This window comes from Mastigoproctus giganteus, chromosome 12, assembly GCF_048544385.1.
Source record: "Mastigoproctus giganteus isolate SK-2022 chromosome 12, ASM4854438v1, whole genome shotgun sequence".
In the NCBI taxonomy this organism is placed as follows: Eukaryota; Metazoa; Arthropoda; class Arachnida; order Uropygi; family Thelyphonidae; genus Mastigoproctus; species Mastigoproctus giganteus.
This window is the reverse complement of record NC_143586.1, coordinates 93,570,588-93,597,091: the sequence shown is the minus strand read 5'-3', so window position 1 is coordinate 93,597,091 and position 26,504 is coordinate 93,570,588. Positions and strand designations below refer to the sequence as shown.

At 38.4% G+C, this 26,504-nt stretch overlaps 1 protein-coding gene across 1 annotated transcript in view; it reads left to right on the top strand.

Annotated features, from left to right (window-relative positions):
- The window catches only part of EMC10 (ER membrane protein complex subunit 10), a 113,080-nt gene that overhangs the window by 61,389 nt on the left and 25,187 nt on the right, over window positions 1-26,504 (top strand). Inside the window, exon 5 of the mRNA XM_090386097.1 lies at window positions 9,516-9,697. Coding sequence (XP_090242223.1) covers window positions 9,516-9,697 — 182 coding nt within the window. The remainder of the gene's footprint in view (window positions 1-9,515; window positions 9,698-26,504) is intronic.

The window sequence follows — 26,504 nt, the reverse complement described above, 5'->3', positions numbered from 1 at the left end:
TGTGTACATCTTCATTAAGTTTCTCTCTGAAATTCAGAAGGGTGTTTCTAATTTCGAATAGGTCCCTACGGAGACACAAGGGTGGCTCTAATTTCATTTCTCTGAACAGTGAAGATAACACCCAGATGCAGGAATTAAGAACATGTTATAAAAAGTGTGTAAAGCATATCAGGTGGGGAGTTTTATTTAAGAAAATCAATGAAAAATATACATTTCCAATATATAAAAATGAATCTTCAAAGGCCTCTGGGGTTGGGAATATTCATATTATGCCATCATACACCAACTGTATTAAGATTTATAGTTTTGTACTGTTTAAAATATTAAAATGACTAGATAGAACAAATGAAGTTTAATCGAATAAATAATTACAATGTATAAAATATAATATTAAACTGCAGGATACTATTTACAATAAAACAATGAAATTAAAATACTAGATGATAAAAGCGCTAAAAATATACCGTAGCTTTCAAAGGCATCCGCCTCCTTTTTTCAACAGTTGAAAGTTCAAGGCATTGTGCAATTCCTCAGATAAAGTTCACCCTGTTCTAGATGAAATTAGAAGCTTACTACTGCCAATTGAAGAACACCAACACCTGTTGGATTCCAGCACATTCTGGTATTTTGCAGCTTTATCGGCCAATTCATTGGCCAATAAAGCTGCAAAAAATCCAAACACCTTAGATTTAACCAATATCCCTGTTCAGGCATAAGACTATGCATTAATCATTAATTAGCATTAGCATTAGCATTAGCATTAGCATTAGTAGAGGCATTTGATGCAAGAAAGCAAGCTTATGCAGCATCAGCAAAAAAAAAAAAAAAAAAAAAAACCACTTCCACTTCACCCCGCTGTTCGTTCAAAATACCTGTCCAGCTGAGCCTTAAACTTATTTAGGCTATCAACCTCCACCACAAGGGATGGAAGTTTGTTCCACCAACCAACCACCCGCTGGCTAAAGGCAAATTTCCGCACGTCTATCCTACATCTGTCTTTCCTCAATTTGAATTTATGCCCTCTCAGGTGATTATTCTGAACTAGAGGAAGAATCCCATCAGCATTGAGCATGCTTAAACCATTCAAGGCTTTATACACCTCTATCAGATCACCTCGCTGGTGCCTAGTCTCCAGACTCTGTAATTTGCAAAACTTAAGCCTTTCTTCGTAAGAGCACCCCTTTGTTCCATTCACTAATCTTGTTGCCCTTCTCTGTACTCGTTCCAGCAGCTTTACATCCTTCTTGAAATGAGGCCTCCAGACCTGTATACAGTACTCTAGGTGTGGCCTGACCATCGCATTATACAATGGAATAATCACCTCCTTATCCCTGCTGGAAAAATTCCTGTGTATCATTGACAATACTCCATGAGCTACTCTTGCAGCCCGTCTGCACTGCTCAGAGAACTTCATATCTGCCTGCACAATCACCCCCAAGTCCCTTTCATTCTCTACCACTGTCAGTGTTGTACCACAGAGTTGATACGTTGCTCTGGGGTTGCTGTTTCCCATGTGTAGTACTTTACATTTGTCAATGTTAAACTTCATTTGCCACCTCTCAGCCCATCTGCTCAACCTTTCCAGATTTTGTTGCAGCAGCATAGTGTCAGTAGTGTCCTTGACAACCCTGCCAACCTTTGTATCGTCTGCAAACTTGGACATTAATTCCGATATACCATCATCAATATCATTTATAAATACAGAAAACAATAATGGACCCAACACTGAGCCCTGAGGGACTCCACTAATAACATCAGTCCACGATGAGCAGTGTCCATTGATTACCACTCTCTGTCTTCTCCCCCTCAACCACCCCTTTATCCATAGCAGCAATTTGCCTCCAATGTCACACTGCTCCAATTTGTGTAGCAGTCTTCCATGTGCAACAGTATCAAAAGCCTTTCTAAGATCCAAGTATATAATATCAAAGTTATTCCCTGCATCCAGTTCTTTTGTGACTGCATCATAGTATCCAATCAAGTTGGTCAGGCAAGACTTCCCCTTAACAAAACCATGCTGTGTCTGAGCTATAACTGAAGTCTTGTCTAAATGATCCTGCAGTGCTTCTTTAACCAGTGCCTCCATTAATTTTCCTGGAACAGAAGTTAAGCTCACAGGTCTATAATTACTTGTGTCAGCCTTTGATCCTCCTTTGTGAATTGGGGTCACATTTGCACATTTCCAGTCTATGGGTACCTCCCCTGAGTCCAAGGAAGCTCTCATAATTATGGCTAAGGGTTTGCTTACTTCCTTTGCTGCCTCCTTTAATATAACTGGATAGATCCCATCCACCCCGGGTGCCTTTCTTGTGTTTATCTTCAACAGTTTCTCCTCCACTTTACTCCCAGTTATTTCAAGATTCTGTAACTTACTGCTAGAGTTGAATACACCTCTGGCATTCCCCTCGCTGAATAACTCCTCATGTGTGAATGTCGATGCAAAATATTCATTTAGTTTGTTAGCTACCCGAGCAGGATCATCAACACTTGACCCATCAATATCAAGTGGACCAATCTGATTCATCCCTTTCCTTCTAGAGTTTACATAAGTAAAGAACTCTTTGCTGTTTTTCTTTGCATCCCTTGCCAAGGATTTCTCGTAATCTGCCTTCGCCTGCCTAACCTCCTTTGTAACTTGGTTGCATATCAACTTGTATCTATCATAGGCTTCTGTGTCATGTGTTAATTTGTAAGTATCCCATGCATTTTTCTTCTCTGCCATATGCCTCATTAGTTCATCTGATATCCATTTTGGCCTAAACCTAGAACAATATTTCTTAGTTGGTATGTAAAGCCTAGTAGCTTCCAAGATAAGTTCTTTGAATGCTTCCCATTTTGAATTTGCTGTTGGTAACATCATCAGGTGGTCCCACTGTATAGAATTTAAATACTGTCTCAGTCCATCGTAGTCGCCTTTACGGAAGCAATAACCCTTCCCTTTACCCCTAATGGTAGTTACCTCTTTGAGTAAATCCCACTTCAGCACACTGTGATCACTGCCACCTAGTGGTTCATTTATCTGCAGATTCTTAATGCATGAAGAATCACTGCTGATAATCAAATCAAGAGTATTACTCCCTCTAGTTGCCTCCCGAACATGCTGATGTAGAAAACAATCATCCAATAAATCCACAAAAGCCCTGCTAGTGTGTGAGTATCCAGCCCCCAAATTCCAGTCAATATCTGGGAAATTAAAATCTCCCATTATAAGACACTCTGATTTACTGGCCCACTCTATTTCCCTGTACAGTTCCTTATTATACTCATCAGAGTCATTAGGCCTATAGCACACTCCTACTCTCAATTTTGATCTCCCAATGTTTATGTCACACCAAACTGACTCCACACTGCACTGTCCAGCGATGTCGACTGGCTTCACTTCCTTGGTTTTTATGTGTTTCTTAACTAATAGCATAACACCTCCCCCCTTCCTATCCTGTCTATCCTTTCTGTAGACGTACTCCCCAAATTGCAGTTCCGCATCCCTTATATCTGTGTGACACCACGTCTCTGATATCCCAACAATATCTGCCTTCGATGTTTTGAGCAATACCTCAAATTCATCAAATTTATTTACTAAACTCCTAGCATTGGTGTACACGCAAGTATACCTGCACCTGTTTCTATTCTTAGCTACCCTAACACAACCCATGTGTTTACTTGTACCACAATGGCTCCCAGCAGTCTCTGAAATACCATGCATCTTGTTTTTCAGGCTTCTGCTCATTCTAATAGAAGCAGTGCAAGAATCTCTTTCACCTCTGCCAGTGGCTACTGTCAATCTATTGGTCTTTGTCTCCCCCCAAGCTAGCAGTTTTCCGACCCACCTAACACTGCCTCGATAGCATCAGCAAATATTCTTGCACCCTTTCTATTTAAGTGTATCCCATCCCTGTAGAAGCAATCTCTCCTGTTAACAAGTACAGTCCAGGCTGAAAAAAATTCTACCCCTTGAGCCTTGCACAATCTTTCCAGGGCCGAATTGATCGACAAGGCTCTCATCATATACTCCCTCCTATCGTGTCTGGGCAGAATTGCAGACACTTTCAAATTCAACCCTAATTCTCGGCTTTTGTTCAACAGTGACCTGTACTTGTTAAGTAATTCTGCCGGTCTCCTACTCTTAATATTATTAGTGCCAACGTGTACAACTATATCACCTTTTGTGCCCTTAAAAGATGATATTCGCTCTACAACGTCATCAACCTTTGCCCCTGGCAGACATACCCTGGTCCTGTTCCACCTATCTTTTTTACAAAGCATGTTCCCCGTTTCCCTGACAATAGAGTCACCAACAACTACTAGTTCCTTCGGGACCAGCGCATTCTGCCTTGGGGGTTGTCTCTGTGTCACGCGATGCCCAAGTGCAAGCTCTGGCGTTGATGTGGGCAGCTGAGAGCTTGATGGGCCCCTCAATTTAGTTTCTTCGAGGGCATCCACCCTGTCCTTCAAGCTCTCATATAGGCCCAAAAGAACGCCGAGTTGTTGCCTGATATCGATACACTCCTTGCATCGCGCACACACAAAGACATCCCCCTTGTCAGCATCATGTCCCGTACCCGATTGCTCTGCAAACATCAAGCAAACAGTGCATTTTATAAGGCTGTGAGTCAGAGGACAACTGCCCCCCTCAGTTCTGCTCTGAGCCACAGCACTTCCATTAGCTTGAGCCTTTTGCTTTGCTGCTCTGGTCTGAGTCATGATTCTATTAATTTATTAATTAATTATGTTATGTTATTAATTATATTACGTTTGTAATCTAAGTCGTTATATGTATTTATTTAAACGTACAATTTAACTGCTAACGAAGTTCAACTAACGCTATCTAGTACGGTATATAACCTATGGTATATCTAGTACGGTATCACAATGGCGGGAAAGTTAATAACGGTAGCGGTAGTTACGAACACGTGGAAACCCTTACCGATACTTTTACAAGGCCGAGTAAAGAATAAATACACCAAATTAATCAAAAAATCACAAAATAATGTTATACTACTAAATTAAATCAAAAGTTTTAGAAAAACAATAATTTCAAATCAATAAATAAGAAAAATCCACTTAGCGGCTTGGAACACGACCGTCACTAGTAGCCTCGTCAGCAGACTCCTTACTTACTACTGCCAATTGAAGAACACCAACACCTGTTGGATTCCAGCACATTCTGGTATTTTGCAGCTTTATCGGCCAATTCATTGGCCAATAAAGCTGCAAAAAATCCAAACACCTTAGATTTAACCAATATCCCTGTTCAGGCATAAGACTATGCATTAATCATTAATGCTGCATGCCTGTCACAATGGGCAGCACTATGGCACTCCCAGATTAATAATAAACTCTTTCCGATTAAACAGGATCTGAAATTTTGTAGCTGCAGTGTCCGCATACATCAAGAGGAGAAGAAGTAACCCTCTCAGGGGTAAGAATAGGCCATACTCATCTGACCCACCTTCATTTGTTAACGGGAGATTATCCACCACACTGTCCAAATTGTTCCATAAATCTGACTGTTAAACACATTCTCACTGACTGCCCCTACAAGACAGAACTTCCACCCTGCTATCATTGGTTAATCTTAGTAAACCAATAACTCAAGAGAATCTCATTGGTAACAAGGCAAATATTTCTGAATTTTTCAACTTCTTGAAGAAACTGGAGTTTTAATATTTTCTGATGTCAGATTTTTCTGACTACAAAAATTTCCCCTTTCTGTATATAATAAATGAATACACACATTATGGCCAAAGCAACTCATGTGCCATCAAACCCCCATAACAACAACAGCTGCCTTCACTGTAGCCTAGTTGCATCTAGCATTTCAAAGGTGTTGAACTTGATGTGGCGAGACTAAAAGGAACTTAATACTGCATTTTTAAATATATAAAATAAGAAACATTTGTGGAACACAAGTAGACAATATGATGTCATGATATAATATTATGATATTATGGTGTAATGATATTATGTCATGTGGTTCTTTGTTTCTGTTTATTCCTCCCTTCATTAATTTATTTTTTAATGGAATATTGCTAAAGTGATTTTGTAGATGATTACTTCAGTAACTTTATAGTGCTAAATTTCTCATTTTCAGTTTTGACCAACCTTCCAATCAGTAAAAAATATAAGAATAATATAATTAATAAAAATAGATTAATAATGTTGACAAATTATTAAAAAGTATAGAACCACACTACTGATGTGTTCACTATTGAATTTGTATATTCAATGGTGAACACATATATGTATCTGTATTTATCTGTACTTGAATGTTGACATTTCATGATTGGTTAGATTTATTGTCCAAAAATCAGAAAAATCCAAAACTGTAAATCACCAGGTGCCAATGTCCTTAGATTTTTAGACTTTGCACCTGTACTGAATAGTCAGATGGATAAGCAGAAAATTCAGGTAAAAAAAAGAGATTGAAAAAATTAGATTTTTTCCCCCACGGTAATGGTAATGTGGATATTTTTGTTAATGTCTCAGCTTACTTTTCTGTACTTAAGATAAACATTTTAGAATATAAATTTAAAAATTGCAATGTACCATATATCATAATTAATAACTGAAATTTTTCATCCTTCTGAATATCTCCCAGCATGTTTTTTAGCTTTCTTTTAACAGAACACAGTTCCATAAATTTTAAACTTGCCTATTTCCATCTTTCCAACTCCACACTTTGGCTTTGCAGTTCTGTTGAGGATTCTTTCTACCCACGTTCTTTTCTTTTGCCCTATTTACAATGAATTTCATTCACAGTTACCGCTATCACTGGTCCTGTTACTCCTGGTCAGGAATCTGTCTTCATTCCCTCTCCTACTTTCATTTAGAATTTCTCATGCTCTGTCTTTCTTAAAAGACAACAGTTATTGTCTAAATTATAAACCTATCTTATATTTATCGACCCATAAATAAAAATAAAATAAACTGCAGCCATTATCAACCCACAACAGGATGGAAGTCTCCTCAACAATTCATGTTGAGAGAAATGGACCATAATCTGCCATGTTGGTCCAATGCGGATTGGCAGATCAAAACTGTATTCAGCAGTCAGGGGCTTGAACCCCGGTCTACTCAAATAGTGGGTACTACTGCACTCACACTCTGACCACTCGGCTATGGAGGCTGTTTATCGACCAATACCTATACTTCACTTTCTTAAATTCTTTCAGTACTTCACCAAGCTTCTCCCTTAAATTCTTAATTTTAAGAAATGTTACTCCTGGTCAGGAGTAACAAGTAAGTTGCTGGTTGCTGATAGCAACTTACTTGTTGCTATCAGCCTGGTAACACAAATTGTGCAAACTATAACGTTCATCTCGACTGTTTGCTCCATATTCTTTTACCATGAAATGTCACATTTATATGTTCATAAATTGTAAATATGTTCATAAATTTTAAATATGTTCATATTTTGTAAATAATGACTAAGTTTATATTTAAATAACACTTTTGTTTTCTTTAGATTTTGTGGTAAAGTATGCTCTTTACTACCTTCAGTGTTTATTTCCTTCTAATCAGAACTTGAACGTTATGAAATCTCACAGATAATAACATAATTTATGTCATTATTTTGTAGAATTTATTGTGTTGAACATGCTTTGGACTGATTGGACATTAATTATTGGACTGCTGGACATTTATTAACTTTAATAAATTCCCTTTGGTTAATTCCCTTTTCTTATTTTTTTGAATATGTAATAATTTCATTTGTATCATTATTTTGTATCTGTATAATTCTGTATATTTTGTATTTGTATAATTTTGTAAATTTTCTGTATTTCTTTTGTTGCAAACAGTTTGTATAACTTTGTTTAAGGTTGTATAATTTTCTGTATAATTCTTTTTTTTTTGCAAACAGTTGAGTGGCTCCCTTGCTTAACTATTTCAGGTTATTTATCTCTAAATGGTTCTCCTATTTTTAAAGAAAATCTAACTCTAAACAAAAAATGGTTTCTTTCATGTTTACTTTTGTTTTTTTACCTACAGGTATGTTTTCACTTCTATCACCACAGTGAAACATGGCAGAGTTGATCTGACGTTCCAGGTGCCAACATTCATCATACACATATACTGTATTATACTATCCTTCTGAACTCTTCTTGCTCCAGCTGCCTTGAGTTGCATAATTCTTTATATATATTTTTTTATGTTAGTAATTATACAGTCCATTCCGGTTATTTGGAACACATCAGGACTAGTGCATTTTGGCTCGATTAAGTGGCTGCCCAAATTATCCGAAGTTTCACATAAATAGTTAAAAATACAATGTACCTCCTTTTTACAATTAGGTAACTCTACGATCAAATCACGTTATGATGAACTCATCATAGTAAAGTACCGTTCACTATACAATGTGTAGTAAGTGCCGGTCATTGTGATCACTTTTACGAATTGAATTTTAATTCTATTAAACAACGATTCTAATTAGAGAAAATTAGAGGAATATTATCCACGGGCTGTAAAAGTAAAGATATTAAGCACAAATTTACCCTTTATTACCTTACCAATTAAAAAATTAAATGATATGCGAAAATCAGAAGAATATACGTGATAATTGGAATAATTAATACATACTGTAATATGTACATACGAACTAGTTGACATTTCTGTTCACTGACATTTGGGGGGGGGGTTAAAATTTAAAACAGTAACAAGATAAGCAATCAATAACAAAGAACATGGCACACACAAATTGCAAGTAACACGATACGTGCAAGTGAGAACAGAGTAACGAGTTACAAAGCTTTAAAAATAGGAATGAAGAGAAGATCTGAAAATTAATTTTTTTATATGATTGAAGATTCCATGGAAGTGTAAACACATTTCATCATAATAACTCACAGAATTCCAGCTGTCGGTATTATTGCAAATTCAGTAAGATCGAGTTTACTGTCTGTTTATGATAATTTCACTAATAGAAAAGCCCAATAAACAGATGACTGCTAATTGTTTTTATTGTTTTATGGTTGTGACCTCCAGAAGTACGTGCAAGTGAAGAACGGAGTAAAGAGTTACAAAGCTTTAAAAATAGGAATGAAGATATCTGAAAATTAATTTTTTTATATGATTGAAGATTCCATGGAAGTGTAAACACATTTCACCATAATAACTCACAGATTTTCAGCTGTCGGTATTATTGCAAATTCAGTAAGATCGAGTTTACTGTCTGTTTATGATAGATTTCACTAACAGAAAAGCCCAATAAACAGTTGACTGCTAATTGTTTTATGGTTGTGACCTCCAGAATTTCGACCGAACCACACTGTACCGTCGGAGACAATCGTAGGGTAATCTCCAGTGCTGCAGTCTCCTGCCCCGATTAAACAGCATGCTGTCCCAATTAAGCGAAGTAAACCCTGGCTATTTTCTCGATTGGTTTCTGTTTTTTAAGATTTGCCCCAAATAAATGGCTGCCCCGATTAACCGGTGGCCCAAATAACCGGAATCCATTGTATTTGCAAATGACATTATTATATGTTCACAGTTAAATCATAATATCATTGATTTTTTAGTGCTCTTTGTATGAATCTGCTCTGAGTGACACAATTTTTCTGTCAATGGACCAAAATGGGATATTAATTGGAGTAGGCATTACTTCAAATCCAGCCCAGTGTAATGGAATTCAAGTGCCCGATTCTAAGTTGTCTTCATTTAACACAACTGTCATAGTCATACCTGTTACCACAGGTCCTGGGTAGGTGTATTTATTAATTAATTCATTTTTTTATTTGTGATGTACTCTGATTTGTGATGCAATTCTCTCACTTCCAGAAGTTTTGCAATATAGTGTATTATTTAAAGGGGAAAAAAATGGAAGATACAGTTTTTTGATATGCCTATTTTGTTCTCTGTGAATTTATTATTTAGAAATAAATACAATCTTGGTAATGTTTACATAATATATTTTATATATCTTGAGTATTTAATTTTTATCTTGGCTTCTAAATGGAGCAGATGGTCCTCTCTTTCAATTCTATGTGTAACTGACCTAAGTCATTCTAAAGAATGGATTTGATCAGTTACACATAGTGGCATATCCTGGTCCTGATCATTAACCATCCTACCTACTTATAAATCATCAACAAGCTTTGAAAACTTTCCATGTATATGTTTCCCTCATCAATATCATTAAGGAAAATCAGAAGCAACAGAGGTCTTAGCATAAAGATTGCTGCTTGCTACATTAGTCCACTTGGAAGAATGCCTATTAATTACCACCTTCTATTTGGTTTTGTAATGTGATTCTGCATAGTGTTTGTTACAAATATTATACAGAATATTTGTGAGAGGAAAACAGAAAATGAAATTGCAATTATACTTGCAATATTACTGATAAGCATTCATTGTACTGTTGTGAATAAATCTGCAGCATGTGTATTTTTTTTTATCCCTCACTCCAAAATAGAAATTGCTTGTTAAATAACAGTCGAGATTGCAACAGTTAAACGGAAGTAGTAGTAGTAGTAGTGGCACGTGATGCAAGAAAGCAAGTGTATGAACTTATGCAGCATCAGCCAAAAAAAAAAAAATCACACCATTCCCTCCAAATGCCTGTCCAGTTCCTCCTTAAATTTATTCAACCTATCAACTTCCACAACGACAGATGGAAGTTTGTTCCAGCAATTAACCACCCGCTGGCTAAAGGTAAATTTCCGCACATCTATTCTACACCTGTCCTTTCTTAATTTGAATTTATGTTCCCTTAGGTTCGTAATCTGAACAAGTGGAAGGATCCCATCAGAATTCAGTGTGCTCAACCCATTCCAGGCCTTATACACCTCAGTCAGATCACTGCGCAGGTGCCTAGTTTCCAGCCACTGCAATTTGCAGAACTTAAGCCTCTTTTGGTAAGAGGATCCCTTCATTCCCCTCACCAATCTTGTTGCCCTTCTCTGTACACTCTCAAGCAAATCTACATCTTTCCTAAAATGAGGCCTCCAGACCTGTACGCAGTACTCAAGGCGTGGCCTGAAGATTGCCTTATACAGAGGGACAATCACCTCCTTTTCCCTGCTAGCAAAATTCCTATATATCATCGACAAAACCCCATGACCTGCCCTGGCAGCCTGTCTGCATTGCTCAGAAAACTTCATATCTGCCTGCACAATTACTCCCAGGACTTTTTCATTTTCTACCACCTCAAGTGTAGTACCACACAGTCGGTACGTTTCTCTGGGGTTACTTCTACCCATATACAGTACTTTGCATTTGTCAAGGTTAAACTTCAGTTGCCACTTCTTAGCCCATCTGCCCAAATTATCTAGATCATGTTGCAGTAGTACACTGCCATTGCTGTCATTAAGAACCTTACCAACCTTTGTATCATCTGCAAACTTCGACACTAAGCCTGATATACCTTCATCAATATCATTGATAAATATACAAAACAACAGTGGACCTTTGTCTTTTCTGTCTTTTCTTAATTTGAATTTATGCCTGCTTAGGTTCTTAATCTGAACAAATGGAAGGATCCCATTCAAGGCCTTATACACCTCAATCAGATTACCGCGCAGGTGCCTAGTCTTCAGCCACTGCAATTTGCAGAACTTAAGCCTCTCTTGGTAAGAGGATCCCTTCATTCCCCTCACCAATCTTGTTGCCCTTTTCTGTACACGCTCAAGAAAATCTACATCCTTCCTAAAATGAGGCCTCCAGACCTGTATGCAGTACTCAAGGTGTGGCCTGACCATTGCCTTATACAGAGGGACAATCACCTCCTTTTCCCTGCTAGCAAAATTCCTATATATCATTGACAAAACCCCATGACCTGCCCAGAAAACTTTAATATCTGACTGCACAATTACTCCCAACTCTTTTTCATTTTCTACCATCTCAAGTGTAGTACCACACAGTTGGCACGTTTCTCTGGGGTTACTTCTACCCATATGCAGTACTTTGCATTTGTCAAGGTTAAACTTCAGTTGCCACTTCTTAGCCCATCTGCCCAAATTTTCTAGATCCTGTTGCAGTAGCGCACTGCCATTACTGTCATTAACAACCCTGCCAACCTTTGTATCATCTGCAAACTTCGACACTAAGCCTGATATACCTTCATCAATATCATTGATAAATATACAAAACAACAGTGGACCTAACACCGAACCCTGTGGGACTCCACTAATAACATTAGTCCACGAAGAGCAGCACCCATTGATTACCACCCTCTGTCTTCTCCTACTTAACCATCCTTTTATCCATTGTAGCAACTTACCCTTAATACCATTCTGCTCCATTTTTGTACAATAGTCTTCCATGCGCAACAGTGTGAAAAGCTTTCCTGAAATCCAAATATATGATATCAAAATTATTTTTTGCATCCAGTTCCTTTGTAACCACATCATAATATCCTATCAAATTTGTCAGACAAGACTTTCCCTTAAGAAACCTATGCTGTGTCTGAATTATTGCTGCAGTCTTGTCTAGATGATCCTGCAATGCATCTTTAACCAGTTACTCCATTATTTTACTCGGAACAGAAGTTAAACTAACTGGTCTGTAATTACTCGTGTCATCCTTAGATCCCCCTTTGTGAATTGGGGATACATTTGCACATCTCCAGTCCGTGGGGACCTCCCCTGAGTCCAAGGATGCTCTCATAATTATGGCTAAGGGTTTGCTTAGTTGCTTTGCCGCCTCCTTTAATATAACTGGATAGATCCCATCCATCCCAGGTGCTTTTCTTATGTTTAACTTCAACAATTTTTCCTCCACTTTGCTCTCAGTTATTACAAAATCATTAAGCACCCTGCTACAATTTGATAACCTTCTGCCATTTTCAAACCTTAATAATTCCTCATGTGTGAATATAGATGCAAAATACTCATTCAGTTTGTTTGCTATCTGAGCAGGATTGTCAACAGTCGAACCATTGATGTCAAGTGGACCAATCAGATTCATCTCCTTCTTTTTAGAGTTTATATAAGTAAAGAAATCCTTGCTGTTTTTCTTAGCATCTTTTGCCAAGGATTTCTTGTAATCTGCCTTCACCTGCCTAACCTCCTTTGTGACCTGATTAAAGACTAGCTTATATCTGCCATAGGCTTCTGAGTCACTTGATAATTTATATGCATCCCATGCATCTTTCTTCTCTGTTACGAGTCTCATTAGTTCATTTGATAACCATTTAGGCCTAAACCTTGAACAATATTTCTTAATAGGTATGAAACTTTTAGTAGCATCCACGATTAATTCCTTGAATGCTTCCCATTTTGAATTTGCTGTTGGTAACATCATCAGTTGATCCCACTGTACTCACCTTTATGGAAGCAAAAACCCTTTCCTTTACCCGTGATGGCAATTAAATCTTTAAGTAAATCCCACATCAGTACACTGTGTTCACTGCCACCTAGTGGTTCCTTTATCTGCAAATTCTTAATACTTAGGTAGCTGACTGGATGTCATGTCAGTGCCACCACGTAGGTAGACAGGACCAACCCATGATATTTTGTGCCTGTGTGCAAAAAAATCAGTGCCCCCCCAACCTCCAATTCTCCAACAAAAATTTTGGATACTAACACTTCATATTTTTAGCATTAGCATTAGTAGAGGCATATGATGCAAGAAAGCAAGCTTATTCAGCATCAGCCAAAAAAAAAAAAAAAACAACCACTACTCCCATTTCACCCCTCCGTTCGTTCGAAATACCTGTCCAGCTGAGCCTTAAATTTGTTTAGGCTATCAACTTCAACAACAAGCGATGGGAGTCTATTCCACAAACCAACTGCCCGCTGGCTAAAGGCAAATTTCCGCACATCTATCCGACATCCGTCCATCCTCAATTTGAATTTATGCCCTCTCAGGTGATTATTCTGAGCAAGAGGAAGAATCCCATCGGCATTGAGCATGCTCAAGCCATTCAAAGCCTTATACACCTCTATCAGATCACCTCGCCGATGCCTAGTCTCCAGGCTCTGTAATTTGCAAAACTTAAGCCTTTCTTCGTAAGAGCAACCCTTTGTTCCATTCACTAATCTTGTTGCCCTTCTCTGTACTCGTTCCAGCAGCTCTACATCCTTCTTGAAATGAGGCCTCCAGACCTGTATACAGTACTCAAGGTGTGGCCTCACCAATGCCTTATACAAGGGAATAATCACATCCCTGTCCCTGCTAGAAAAATTCCTGTATATCATTGACAAGACACCATGAGCTACTCTTGCAGCTCGTCTGCACTGCTCAGAGAACTTCATATCTGCCTGCACAATTACCCCCAGGTCCTTTTCATTCTCTACCACTGTCAGCGTAGTACCACAGAGTTGATACGTTGATCTGGGGTTACTGTTTCCCATATGTAGTACTTTACATTTGTCAATGTTAAACTTCATTTGCCACCTCTCAGCCCATCTGCTCAACCTTTCCAGATCCTGTTGCAGCAGCATAGTATCAGTAGTGTCCTTAACAACCCTGCCAACCTTGATATCGTCTGCAAACTTGGACATTAAGCCTGATACACCATCATCAATATCATTTATAAATACAGAAAACAACACTGAACCCTGAGGAACTCCACTAATAACATTAGTCCACGTTGAGCAGTGTCCATTGATTACCACTCTCTGTCTTCTGCCACTCAACCATCCCTTTATCCATAGCAGCAATTTGCCTCCAATGCCACACTTCTCCAATTTGTGCAGCAGTCTTCCATGCGCAACAGTATCAAAAGCCTTTCTAAGATCCAAATATATAATATCAAAGTTATTCCCTGCATCCAGTTCTTTTGTGACTACATCATAGTATCCAATCAAATTGGTCAGACAAGACCTGCCCTTAACAAAACCATGCTGTGTCTGAGCTATAACTGAATTCTTGTCCAGATGATCCTGCAGTGCTTCTTTAACCAGTGCCTCCATTAATTTTCCTGGAACCGAAGTTAAACTAACAGGTCTATAATTACTTGTGTCAGCCTTTGATCCTCCTTTGTGAATTGGGGTTACATTTGCACATCTCCAGTCCATGGGTACCTCCCCTGAGTCCAAAGAAGCTCTCATAATTATGGCTAGGGGTTTGCTTACTTCCTTTGCTGCCTCCTTTAATATAACTGGATAGATCCCATCCACCCCGGGTGCCTTTTTTATGTTTATCCTCAACAATTTCTCCTCCACTTTCCTCTCAGTTATTAGAAAATCATCTAGCTCACTGCCAATGTTTACTTCACCTACGACATTCCCCTTCCTGAATAACTCCTCATGTGTGAATGTAGATGCAAAATACTCGTTTAGATTGTTAGCCACCTGAGCTGGATCCTCAACTGTTGAACCATCAACATCCAGTGGACCAATCTGATTCATCCCTTTCCTTCTTGAGTTTAAATAGGTAAAGAACTCTTTTCTGTTTTTCTTTGCATCCTTTGCCAAGGATTTCTCATAATCTGCCTTTGCCTGCCTAATCTCCTTTGTGACTGTGACTTGGTTACAGACCAACTTATATCTATCATAGGCTTCCATGTCACCCATTAATTTGTATGTATCCCATGCATTTTTCTTCTCTGCCATATGTCTCATTAGTTCATCTGACAACCATTTAGGCCTGAACCTTGAACAATATTTCTTGGTTGGTATGTAAAGCCTGGTAGCTTCCAAGATTAGTTCCTTGAATGCTTCCCATTTTGAATTTGCTGTTGGTAACATCATCAGTTGGTCCCACTGTATAGAATTTAAATACTGTCTCAGACCATCATAGTCTCCTTTACGAAAGCAAAAACCCTTCCCTTTACCTCTGATGGTAGTTACCTCCTTGAGTAAATCCCACTTCAGCACACTGTGATCACTGCCACCCAGTGGTTCCTTTATCTGCAGATTCCTAATGCATGAAGAATCACTACTGATAATCAGATCAAGAGTATTACTTCCTCTAGTTGCCTCCCGAACATGCTGGTGTAGAAAACAATCATCCAATAAATCCACAAAAGCCTTGCTAGTGTGAGAGTGACCAACCCACAAATTCCAGTCAATATCTGGGAAATTAAAATCCCCCATTATAAGACTCTCTAAGCCCATTCTATTTCCCTGTACATTTTCTTATTATACTCATCAGAGTCATTAGGCCTATAGCACACTCCTCTCACTTTTGATCTCCCAATGCTTATGTCACACCAAACTGACTCGACACTGCACTGTCCAGCGTTGTCGACCTGGCTTCACTTCCTTGGATTTTATGTGTTTCTTAAGTAATAGCATAACCCCTCCTCCCTTCCTATCCTGTCTATCCTTTCTGTAGACGTTGTGCTCCCCAAATTCCAGTTCTGCATTCCTTGTATCTGTGTGACACCACGTCTCTGATATCCCAACGATATCTGCCTTTGATGTTTTGAGCAATACCTCAAATTCATCAAATTTATTTACTAAACTCCTAGCATTGGTGTACACGCAAGTATACATGCACCTGTTTCTATTCTTAGCTACCCTAACACAACCCATGTGTTTACTTGTACCGCAATGACTTCCAGCAGTCTCTGAAATATCCTGCATCTTGTTTTTCAGGCTTCTGCTCATTCCAATAGAAGCAGTGCAAGAATCTCTTTCACCTCTGCCAGTGGCTACTGTTAATCCATTAGTCTTTGTCTCCCCCCAAGCTAGCAGTTTTCCGACCCACCTAACACTGCCTCGATAGCATCAGCAAATATTCTTGCACCCTTTCTATTTAAGTGTATCCCATCCCTGTAGAAGCAATCTCTCCTGTTAACAAGTACATTCCAGGCTGAAAAAAATTCTACCCCTTGAGCCTTTCACAATCTTTCCAGGGCCAAATTGATCGACAAGGCTCTCATCATATACTCCCTCCTATCGTGTCTGGGCAGAATTGCAGACACTTTCAAATTCAACCCTACTTCACGGCTTTTTTTCAACAGTGACCTGTACTTGTTAAGTAATTCCGCTGGTCTCCTACTCTTAATTTGTGTGTAAGGAAGAGCATGCAAATTATATTTTTACTACAAATGCATATACTTAACTTGTTTATTAAGTTACTTGAAAATGAATATCATATAACTTATAATATATATATATATATATATATATATATATAATATAATATAATAATGAGCATCTCAATGATGATTAATATATGCTTACATTTATATTTTACTTATATTTCTTACCTTTGATTCTAATATTTCAAAAATTTTACTTAACTTTTATCATCATTCGATTTATATTTGACCAATACTGGTTTATATTTGGTTTAGATTTAAATTACTTAGCATATATTGATCATCACATAAACAGAGAACTTCTTGTCGTTTTTTGTCTTCATTCTGGGTGGTTGGCCCCAGTTGAAGTCATCTAGATTGTCGGTAAAAGGCGATAATAAAATTTTTTTTTTTTTTTTTTTTTTGCATTTTCTTAGGTCCCTGATGGTATTATTATTGGATTGATTTACTTTTTCTAATAATATTCTCTCTCTCTCTCTATATATATATATATACATTATTAACAATAAGAAAAACACAGTACGATAAAATTAACAAAATACAAAATTTTACAAAAATTGCACTTTTCTGGTTTTTGCAGAAGCCTACATTCTTACTATTTTTTCTGCATCAATTTCATGTAATACTTCATGTGTGCCACGTCTAGCGCACCCCTACCATGCTCGGTTCCCGTGTGCAGTGCACACACCACGCACACCTACTAGCCCTGTAGGTAGAAAGGAGAAGAATTGTCATAATTGCATAAAGAATAAAGACATAGATCATTTACATGTGATAAAGTTAATTGTCAAAAATGGTTAAAAATATAGAACATTGTTATAGAAAGCTTTACACATTATTAAATGAAAAAAGATGTTTAAAGGTATGACTGATGTCTAGTAAAGTTAAGTCGACTAGTTGCACTTACTAAATTGGATGTTACCTCTCTCTTGGTTTTGATTTTAAAAGAAAGTTTTGGATGTTGTTGGTTGAGATGCTCATTAAAAGTATCAAGGTGTTCAATCTTTCAGCCAAGCTACAAGAACATCATCCACATAGTGGACCGGTAACCAGGATTTATAAGTTACCTGTTAATCACTTTGGTATCGAGATGCTCCGTGAACACTCTTCAAGAATTGAAGACATTGTGTTGCCTATGCTGAGGTCAGAATGGTAGGAGCTGTCTTTGAACCTGAAGTATGCCTGACCAGCTGAGGCATTGATGAATTCCATGACATCAGTTGGGATGGTGGGCAACAGCACCGGTCTGGTGACCTTGTCCCCAATTGCTGCACAGAATTCGTTGCACAGCTTAAAAAACTTCCAGGTTGAGAGCTCTTGCAGAGCTCCTGTCCTGAATCTTGTTAAAAGTTGTGTGCATGTGGGCTAACAACTCCAGGTATGATCGCTTCTTGGGTATAGGTGCAAACCTCAGGCCTAGACTGTAAACCTCTAGCTCAAGGGGAAAGAATGGGTGGTCACTGAGATTGATGACTCTTGGGAATATGGTTGTAGGGAAGTGTTTGCAACATCCCTGGATCTGTCAGGATCTGAGGCAGAGCTCAGACTTCACTGTGCTGTTGGAACTGTCTTTCTTGATGGCATCTGTAGGTCAAGTTGGATGGCTGGACCTCTTGCAAGTCTTCACTGGTTTGGTTTGTAGTGTTGTGTGTGGCACTTCTCCCCCATAGCATGGGGGAGAAGTGCTTTCTCCTTCAAATCCACCAAGAATATCCAACAAAAGCTACTTGGATATTCTTTGTGCATTTAGAGGAGAAAGCACTTTTTCTATTCTTAAAATCTTCTTTGGGATAATTTGAAATCTTGGGTGAGGTAGGCAGCCTACACTTCCCCACTACATTACTTCTACAAGGTGTCATTCAGATTACATATCAGATGTTTCCCTATATTGGGGTATTGATGCCATTTTACAACTGGGATCTAAAATTGATATGCATTTCAAATAAAATCACTTCTTTTGGAATGCACAGTAATTGGTCAAAAAATACATTTCTATGGTTTATTCTTTTAAGAGAAGAATTTAAAAATAATTTCAGAAAAATATTATTTGACTAAAATCATTCTGATTTAATTTATGTGGACACTCTTTACCTGCACTCCTACAGATGGTCCACACTGATTTAATGATTCATAATTGAAAGAAACATTCACTCAAGTGTATTTGATAGCTTTTTAAAAATTGAATGTCTCGAAAGAAGTGTCCTACACAATACAAATGTGAACTTCCTGAAAAACAAATTTATAATTCTTTGATCCTCAGGTTTATTCTGTGCAAGATATTTAAATTATTCCACTATCATTTCATAGCATTCCAAAAGTATTGTTTCATTAATTTGTTTTAAAAATGTCATTTGAACTGCAGCAATTCACAAGCAAATGTACAATATTTAGATTACAGTGAACTGTTAATTAGCCAACTCTGTATATAATTTGCTTGGTTTGATGCTATAATTTAGCACCTTGAGTGAAAACTTCAAAGACATTGTAATTTGAAAAACTTGGAAGAGTGGGTGCGAGAGTACATGTGAACAGGCGAAGTTTTTACGGCTCCAGCAAATAGAGAAGTTTTTGCTTTTTTATTGACTTAAATTGGCATATTAATTAATTTTTTAGAGTTGCTTCATATACCTAGTAACAATACTTTAGTTTAAATTGAATTTAGATAGAGATTTTGTAGGTTATTACTTAGTATCGGTAAAAGGGTGTCAAATCCACGTGTGGACAGATTTTGCAGCTCCCGCAAACAAAAGTTTTTAATTATACTTAGCCACTTTATTGACTTAATTGTTAGATTAAATTATTTTCTATAAGTAGCTTATAGACCTAGTCAAGCTCTGTGGTTTATTTTGAATTTAGATAGCACAATTTGGAAAGTAATTAACCATTCGTAACTTGCCAACATTGTTATACGATACCATGTGTGCTAGCGTAAGGTTTAACGGAAAACTAGATAGCGAGTACAGTAGTATCAATTAATCAGTGAAATTTATTAATCTTATTAAATTTCATTGTCAATTGAATTGTACTTTTTTAACTAAATAAATATAGCGACCTAGTTATTACAAACATAACATCATAAATTAATACATTTAAGTTGACAGGGGATAAAAAAGTCATATAAGGTAACTCGGAGGCGCCTCCGTAGCCAGGTGGGAAGGAGCAGCAGTGCGTAGCACACGCTTCTTGATTAGACCGGGGTTCGAGCCCGTCACCACCAAATACGGAGGATGCGGAAAGGTCAGGGAATGACCACCTCATATCATGGAGCAATATGGCCTTAGTTGCTAATGCTCCTAAAAACCAAACAACAAACAAGGTAACTCGGAGATAATATTCGATACCGAAATACATATATATAGTGTTATAACTGCATTGGGATATAGGTTTAGGGTTATATTTTGTATTGAAATTTTATTGAACTTGAAATAGAAATCATGACTCAGACCAGAGCAGCAAAGCAAAAGGCTCAAACTAGTGGAAGTGCTGTGGCTCAGGGGAGAACTGAGGGGGGGGGGCGGTTGTCCTCTGAATCACAGTCTATTGAAATGCACTGCTTGTTTGATGTTTGTGGAGCAGTCAGGACCGGGACATGATATTGCCAAAGGGAATGTCTTTGTGTGTGTGCGCGCGATGTAAGGAGTGCAAGGTAATCAGATGCCAACTCGGCATTGTTATGGGCTTATATGAGAGCTTGAAGGACAGGGTGGATGCCCTGAAAGGATTTAAATTGAGGGGCCCATCAAGCTCTCAGCTGCCCACATCAATGCCAGAGCTTGCACTTGAACATCACGCAACACAAAGGCAACCTCCAAGGCAGAATGCACTGGTCACAAAGGAACTAGTTGTTGTAGGTGATTCTATTGTCAGGGAAACGGGGAACATATTAAATTTGTGCAAAAAGGACAGATGGAACAGGACCAGGGTATGTCTGCCAGGGGCAAAGGTTGATGACGTTGTAGGGCAGATATCATCCTTTAAGGGCACAAAGGGTGATATTGTTGTACACATTGGCACTAATGATATTAAGAGTAGACCAGCAGAATTACTTAACAAGTACAAGATAATGCGAAAAAAAGCCGTGAGTTAGGGTTGAATTTGAAAGTGTCTGCAATTCTGCCCAGACACGATAGGAGGGAGTATATGATGAGAGCCTTATCAATCAATTCGGCCCTGGAGAGATTGTGCAAGGCTCAAGGGGTAGGATTTTTCTCAGCCTGGCCTGTGCTTGTTAACAGGAGAGACTGCTTCTACAGGGATGGGATACACTTAAATAGAAAGGGTGCAAGAATATTTTCTGATGCTATCGAGGCAGAGTTAGTGGGTCGGAAAACTGCTAGCTTGGGGGGGGGATACACGGACTAATAGATTAACAGTAGCTGCTGTCAGAAGTAAAAGTGATTCTTGCACTACTTCTATTGAAATGCAATCGAGCAGGAGCCTGGAAAGCAAGGTAATGGGAAATTCCAGGACTGCTGGGTGTCATAGTGGAACAAGTAAATACATGGGCTGTGTTAGGGTAACTAAGAGTAGAAACAGGTACATGTATACTTGCATGTACACCAATTCTTGGAGTATAGTTAATAAATTCAATGAGCTTGAAGTGCTAGACAAGACATCAAAGGCAGATATTGTTGGGATATCAGAGACATGGTGTCACACAGACATAAGCAGTGCAGAACTGCAATTTTGGGAGTGCAATGTGTACAGAAAGGATAGACAGGACAGGAAGGGAGGAGGGGGTTATGCTGTTAGTTAAGAAATACAAAATATAAGGAAGTGCATCCAATTAATGTTGGTGGACAATGCAATGTTGAGTCTGTTTGGTGTGACATAAGCACTGGGAAAGGAAAAATGAGAGTAGGTGTGTGTTATAGGCCTCATGAATCTGATGAGTATAATGAGCAATTGTGCAGAGAAATAGAGTGGGCCAGTAAATTAGTGTCTCTTATAATGGAGGATTTTAATTTCCCGATATTGACTGGAATTTGTGGGTTGGTCACTGACACACTAGCAAGGCTTTTGTGGATTTATTGGATGATTGTTTTCTATAGCAGCACGTTCGGGAGGAACTAGAGGGTGTAATACCCTTGATCTGATTATCAGTAATGATTCTTCATGCATCAAGGATCTGCAGATAAAGGAACCACTAGGTGGCAGTGATCACAGTGTGCTGAAGTGAGATTTACTCAAAGAGGTGACTACCATCAAGGGTAAAGGGAAGGGTTTTTGCTTTCGTAAAGGTGACTTCAGTGGTCTGAGACAGTATTTAAATTCTGTATGGTGGAATCAACTGATGATGCTACCAACAGCAAATTCAAAATGGGAAGAATTCAAAGAATTAATCTTGGAAGCTACTAGGTGTTTCATACCAACAAAAAATATTGTTCAAGATTTAGGCCTAAATGGATGTCAGATGAACTAATTAGACATGTGACAGAGAAGAAAAATGCATGGGATACATATAAATTAACATGTGACATAGAAGCCTATGATAGATATAAGCTGGTCTGTAATCAAGTTACAAAAGAGGCTAGGCAGGCGAAGGCAAATTACGAGAAGTCTTTGGCAAAGGATGCAAAGGAAAACAGCAAAGAGTTCTTTACTTATGTAAATTCTAGAAGGAAGGGGATGAATCAGATTGGTCCACTTGATATCGATGATTCAACTGTTGATGATCCTGCTCAGGTGGCTGAGCAGGATCATCAACAGTAACAAACTAAATGAATATTTTGCATCGACATTCACACATGAGGAGTTATTCAGCAAGGGGAATGCCAGAGGTGTATTCAACTCTGGCAGTAAGCTAGATAATCTTGTAATAACTGAGAGTAAAGTGGAGGAGAAATTGTTGAAGATATACACAAGAAAGGCACCTGGGTTGGATGGAATCTATCCAGTTTTATTAATGGAGGCGGCAAAGGAAGTAAGCAAACCCTTAGCCATAATTATGGGAGCTTCCCTGGACTCAGGGGAGGTACCCATGGACTGGGGATGTGGAAATGTGACCCCAATCCACAAAGGAGGATCAAAGGGAGACACAGGTAATAATAGACCTGTTAGGTTAAATTCTGTTTCAGGATAATTAATGGAGGCACTGGTTAAAGAAGCATTGCAGGATCATCTAGACAAGACTTCAGTTATAGCTCGGACACAGCATGGGTTTGTTAAGGGGAAGTCTTGTCTGACTAATTTGATTGGATACTATGATGTAGTCATATATTTGGATCTTAGAGAAGCCTTTGATACTGTTGCACATGGAAAACTGCTGTACAAATTGGAGCAGTGTGGCATTGGAGGCAAATTGCTACTATGGATAAAGGGATGGTTGAGTGGGAGAAGACAGAGTGGTAATTAGCGGACACTGCTCTTCGTGGACTAATGTTATTAGTGGAGTCCCTCAGGGTTCAGTGTTGGTTCATTGTTGTTTTCTGTATTTATAAATGATATTGATGATGGTAAAAGTAAAAGTAAAGTGCAGCCATTATCAACCCACTGCAGGATGAAAGCCTCCTCAACAATTCGTGCTGAGGGAAATGGACCATAATCTGCCACGCTGGTCCAGTGCGGGTTGGCAGATCGACCGTATTCAGCAGTCAGGGGCTTGAACCCCGGTCTACTCAAAGAGCGTGTGCTACTGCACTACCGCTCCTGCCCACTCGGCTACGGAGGCCGTATATCAGGCTTAATGTCCAAGTTTGTATACGATAGAAAGGTTGGCAGGGTTGTTAATGACACTAATGACAGTAAACTGCTGCAACAGGATCAAGAAAAGTTGAGCAGATGGGCTGAGAGGTGGCAAATGAAGTTTAACATTGACAAATGTAAAGTACTACATATGGGAAGCAGTAATTCCAGAGTAACGTATCAACTCTGTGGTACTACACTGACAGTGGTAGAGAAAGAAAAGGACCTGGAGGTAATTGTGCAGGCAGATATGAAGTTTTCTGAACAGTGCAGACGGGCTGCAAGAGTAGCTCATGGTGTCTTGTCAATGATATACAGGACTTTTTCTAGCAGGGATAAGGAGGTGATTATCCCCTTGTATAAGGCAATGGTCAGACCACACCTTGAGTACTGTATTACAGGTCTGGAGGATTCATTTTAAGAAGGATGTAGAGCTTTTGGAACGAGTACAGAGAAGGGCAACAAGATTAGTGAATGGAACAAAGGGTTGCTCTTATGAAGAAAGGCTTAAGTTTTGCAAATTACAGTGTCTGGAGACTAGGCATCTGCGAGGTGATCTGATTGAGGTGTATAAAGCCTTGAATGGTTTGAGCATGCTCAATGCCGATGAGATTCTTCCTCTTGCTCAGAATAATCGCCTGAGAGGGCATAAATTCAAATTGAGGAAAGACGGTTGTAGGATAGATGTGCGGAAGTTTGTCTTTAGCCAGCGGGTGGTTGATTGCTGGAACAAACTTCCATTTGTCTTCGCAGAAGTTGATAGCTTAAATAGATTCAAGGCAGAACTTGACAAACATTTGGAGTGGGTGGATGGATGAAATAAGGAGGTTTTTTTTTTTTTTTTTTGGCTGATCGTATATAAGCTTGCTTTCTTGCATCATGTGCCTTTGCTAATGCTAATAACTTTTGAAAAAATTAGCATTCCTTAGCAAAATATTTTCATGAGTTTCACTTGATTTCCAGATGTCTGGTTTTCAATGATAGTTGTGTGTAGGCGACATGCTCAGTTTTTAACATTTTTTTTTTTTTTTTTTCCAATTAAAGCTTTACAGAAATGCAAAGATTTGAGTTTTCAAGATAAACTGAAAGATTAAATGGTTGATGCTTTTCCTAGGTGTAACCAGAGAGATGCAGTACTGAAACTTGGTGTTTCACTATCTGTGTTATATAAATAAAAAAAAAAAATAAAAAAAAGGTAATTTTTATTAGTATCAGTAGTGGAAAATGATGCAAGAAAGCAAGCTTATACAGCATCAACCAAAAAAAAAAAATGTCAGATGAACTTTTCTAAATTCATTTAATAAAAAAAAAAAAAAAAAAAAACATTTCAACTATTCATTCTCACCAATAGTTTGTCTTTTTTTTTTTTTTTTATGTAAACTCCAAACACGAGAGGTATTAGAACCTATAGTACTTAGTACCATGCTTGGGTTGGAGGTTGAGAAAACGAAAGAAGATATTTGTGGACATTGGACTTGAACTTCTGTAGACTGTAATTTTCAGGAAATATGTAAGAAGGAAGGTTGTTCCAGAAAACGGCAGTTGAATGAATAAACGAGGAAGATGAAAAGTTGTTTCTATGACTTTGAAGATGGACAGTAAATGGATATTGGCTGGTGGTGGCACGTGTTTGGACTGTTTTGAAAGAGAGAGCAGGAATTATAGAAGCCAATTCAGAAGAACAGTGCCCATGTATCTGTAGAAGAGACATGCAGCAGAAACAGTACATCTATGAGAGAGTGAGTGGAGAGACTCTGTTAGAGATGAATCATTAATTAACCTAACTGCCCTCTTATGAATGGAACCAAGAAGCCTGAGAGAGGTTTTTGGGGGCACCACCCCAGATGTGGGAACAATATTCCATGGCAGGGCGGATTTGTGATTTATACAGAGTGAGCAGCTGTTTGGAAGAAAAGTAATGCCGAGAGCAAAAGAGAAAACCAAGTTTTTTAGATGCGGAAGAAGCAATATTTGTAATGTGCTTGTGCCAAGAGAGATTAGAAGTCAGGGTAATCCCCAAAAGAGAGAGATCATTTTTCCTAGAAATCGGAATGTCACTAAAGATAAGCATAGGAGCAGAAGAATCCTTTTTACGAGATATAAGAGAAGACTGAGTTTTAGAAGGGTTGAAATCAACTAAGTTGTCTTTGCCCCGCTGGAGATCAGCATTTAAGGAATTGGTAGCAGATTTTCGTGAAATTGAAGCTGATTGAGCAGGACAAGGTTTCTCAAAATGGAAAGTGGAATGTAATGTGCTATCATTGGCAAAACTATGGATAGGATTTCCATTCAATGGAAGAAGGTCATTAATATACAAGAGGAAAAGAGTTAGGGAAAGAACTGAACCTTGGGGGACACCGGCATTAGTGGAGAAATTAGAAGACAGAGAGCCATCTACCATCACCCTCAGTGAGTGATCACAGAGAAAACTGGATAACCAATTACTAAAAACAGTTGGCAAATCATAAGATGGAAGCTTGTTTAGAAGACCTTTATGCCAAAAACGATTGAAAGCCTTTGAGATGTCAAGAGCAACTACTTGTGTTTCACCGAACCTTTCCATTGAATTAGTCCATAAATGGGTAACATTAGCAAGAATATCACCAGTGCATTGACACTGACGGAATCCATACTGGCGATCGTTGATCAGACGGAAGGTTTCTAGGTAGTTTAAGAGTTGGCGGTTAATTGATTTCTCCATTACTTTAGAGAGAGTAGAAGTAATTGCAATGGGACGATAATTGGATGGGAGGGATTTGTCACCCTTTTGGCTGGATATGAGCAAATTTCCAAGCAGAAGGAAAAAACACCTTTGGAATAAGAAAGTGAAAAAAGGCGGGAAAGAATAGGAGTAAGTTCAGGAGCACAGGTTTTGAGAACAAGTGGAGAAATA